The sequence below is a fragment of the Phyllostomus hastatus genome, unplaced genomic scaffold, assembly GCF_019186645.2.
Source record: "Phyllostomus hastatus isolate PE091 unplaced genomic scaffold, TTU_PhHast_1.1 phas_contig_948, whole genome shotgun sequence".
Taxonomy (NCBI): Eukaryota; Metazoa; Chordata; class Mammalia; order Chiroptera; family Phyllostomidae; genus Phyllostomus; species Phyllostomus hastatus.
Window position 1 is genome coordinate 10,298,498 of NW_025333993.1, and position 2,703 is coordinate 10,301,200.

Below are 2,703 nucleotides of genomic sequence, written 5' to 3' on the forward strand. Positions count from 1 at the left end.
CCCGGGAAACGGGCGCGACTCAGCTGCAGAGGTCAATTTAAGAAGAAAACTCCACTTGACTTGGGCATTTTCTTGGTATTTGATTAAAGGAGCTATAAAAGGCATTATTATTTTTGTGGACTACAGTGTCCCTATTAAATAACATTTATTATGTTACATCTCCACGGACTGACTTCCGCGAGTTCATCTGACTCTTGCTGAGAGTGGAGTTGTTCTTTCTAATCGTGACACCTCTGCAGCCGATGAGCTTTCTCCTCTCCTTTTCCGAATTATGTTTAGCTCTTCAGTACGTTTCATAATCAAAAAGAGAACAAAATGATCCCTCTGTCTCTGCAACTGTCTGCAGCTACTACCCCGCCTTCCTCCCGGTTCACCGTGCAGCCCCCGCCCCCGACCCGCATTTCCGGGGCGGATTCTGTTCTCCGTTTCCCCCCTTTCTCCCCGCTTGGGCCTGGGGCCGCACCCCTCCCCCGAGGCGGCTCCCGGGGTGGGGGGGCCAGCAGCGCGCCGCAGCAGCGTTGCGGGTCCTAGAGGTTGGGCCTTCTCTACGCTACCGGCGCTCTGAGGGGTTGGGGCTCGCCAAGATCCCTCACTTCCAGACGCTCTCGGCCCTCGCCTGCGTCCTGCTCTCACGTGCGGTTTAATTCCAGCGCGCCCCGCTGCCCCCGTCAGCGCCCCGCTGCGCCCGCTCCTTCGGGTTGTCCTCGGAGGCCGGAGGCCACAGCCCCGGCGGCGGGGTGCTGCCCGGCGGCCCTGGTTCCCGCGCGCACTCGCCTTAGAGGCAGCAGCGGCGGCCGGTGCAGCGCTTCGCCCGTGCCTCTCGGTTCACGTCTGATGCTCGCCCTCCAGGGCCGCCCGCGTCTCCCGCCGCCGCTCCACCTGGAATGCGCGCCCCTCGACAGTGGGGGTCTCCTCTGCGCCCCTCACTGCTCCCGCCCGAGCATTCAGAGCAGCGACCCCCAGACCGCCCACTCCGAAGGTTTCCTCGCAGAAGACCTAGCAAACGGTGGAGTCCATGCAGCCCGAGGGCGTGTTTAAACTCTCCCCCAGCCTTTTCACTTTAAAATTGTTTTATTTGCCAACGGTTCAAAAACAGCGAGGGCTTCAGCCTGTCCCCTGCGCCCAGTCACACCGGCGTTACCGTCTTGCGTGACCGAGCGCCATGGTCAGAACTAACAAACCAACATTGTGCAACACCCCTGACGGACCCCCACACTTCGCTGGATTCCTCCCTTTCCCCTCCGCCGCGCTTTTTATGTGTCCTGGGGTCCGGTCCCAGACCCCCCCCCCCCGGGACCTAAACTCATGTCTGTCCGCCTCGTCTCTTTGGGTGGCGGTGTCCCCGTCTTTCCCTGGCGTCCGTGGCAGCCTGGAGCGCCGAGGGTTTGGCAGGTGCGCGTCCGTCTTCTCACAGCGCAGCGGAGGGTGGGGATCTAGGACACGAGCGCCAAGGAGATGTGCCCGTCACGTGTTGTCCTCGCGGGAGGTGCTCGCAGTCCGTAAACCTCTGATAGTTTTTGGAGCAAACTCTTAAGCCGGGATTACTAACAGAACAAATCCTTCTACTTCTGCATAATCGTGGTCCCTGGGTTTGAGCTTCAGGGACCCTGCCCCGGCATTTGATCGCACACAACGGGACGGGGGCAGGTGTGCGGGACGTGGAGATCCAGGTGGACCAAGCTGCTCCGCACAAGAAGCACGCACCGCGCTGACCGTCGGAGGACCTAGAGCGGAGCCGCCGCGCCTTCACCGCGCCTCCGCCCGTCCGCCCTCTCGCCTTCTCTGCAAGCTTTCCGTCCTCGCCGCCTCTTTGAAGCCACACTCTGTCCCCAAGGCTGCACCTGTGCAGGTAAGAAGAAGGATGTCATTCAAGGGAAAAAAAGAGTTTTCCAGGGGTGGAGCCTGTGTGGGTCAGTTACATGATGGCATGGCAGCTGGTAACCACACAGTTTAGATTTCCGTCTGGAATGGACAAGCCGCCCGACCGGAAGAGCCTTTCCCGAGAGGCCCGTGATTGCATCACAGGCGCCGGACGCACGGCAGCATTCTCCGGCAGGGGCTGGTTTACGGGGAATTCCTGAGATGGCTGCCATGCCAGTGAGGTGGAACACGAGGTCAGCAGTGTTTGTGGTTTGTCCCACTTCCTCCCCGTCGGTATATAAGGCCCCGCGTTGACCGTGAACTTAGAACGCTAGAAATCGACTCTGCTCTCCCACTGGGTCTGCTCCTCACACCATGAGCTTCTACAACTACTACGGTGGCCTCGGCTGTGGCTGTGGTGGCCTCGGCTACGGCTGGGGTGGCCTGGGATGTGGCTACGGCTGGGGTGGCCTCGGCTACGGCTATGGTGGCCTGGGATGTGGCTACGGCTGTGGCTGCAGATACACCTGTTACCGTCCGTGCTGCTATGGAAGATACTGGTCTTCCGCCTTCTTCTAAGGAGCTCTGGGTCGCCCCTCTGTTCAAGACATTCTCTTGTGAAGGACTCCGTGCACCCCGGCATTACTTGCTGCTTGTTCAAACAATGACATCCGGACCTTCGGCTGCCACGTAACATCAGAACCTTTGTGACAGAAATGACCTGCGTTTCCGGTAGCTTAGAAAAACATTCACGTGGCCGTGTCACTGTCACGGGATTGGGTACGGCGAATGCGATCCATTTCCTTTGCAGAAATGTGTAAATTCGTCTTCCATTAAAGGCAG

General features: G+C 59.4%; 1 protein-coding gene across 1 annotated transcript; it reads left to right on the plus strand.

The window, feature by feature from the left end:
- The first annotated feature begins 2,235 nt into the window (after window positions 1-2,235).
- LOC123827920 (keratin-associated protein 19-7-like) lies at window positions 2,236-2,439 on the plus strand. Its single transcript, XM_045852368.1, has one exon. It carries the CDS (start codon window positions 2,236-2,238, stop codon window positions 2,437-2,439), a length of 204 nt encoding a protein of 67 aa, XP_045708324.1.
- Window positions 2,440-2,703: the final 264 nt, after the last annotated feature.

Bases quoted from the DNA above. Each gene is read 5' to 3' on its own strand.
- LOC123827920 (XM_045852368.1), top strand. From the start codon at position 2,236: ATGAGCTTCTACAACTACTACGGTGGCCTCGGCTGTGGCTGTGGTGGC.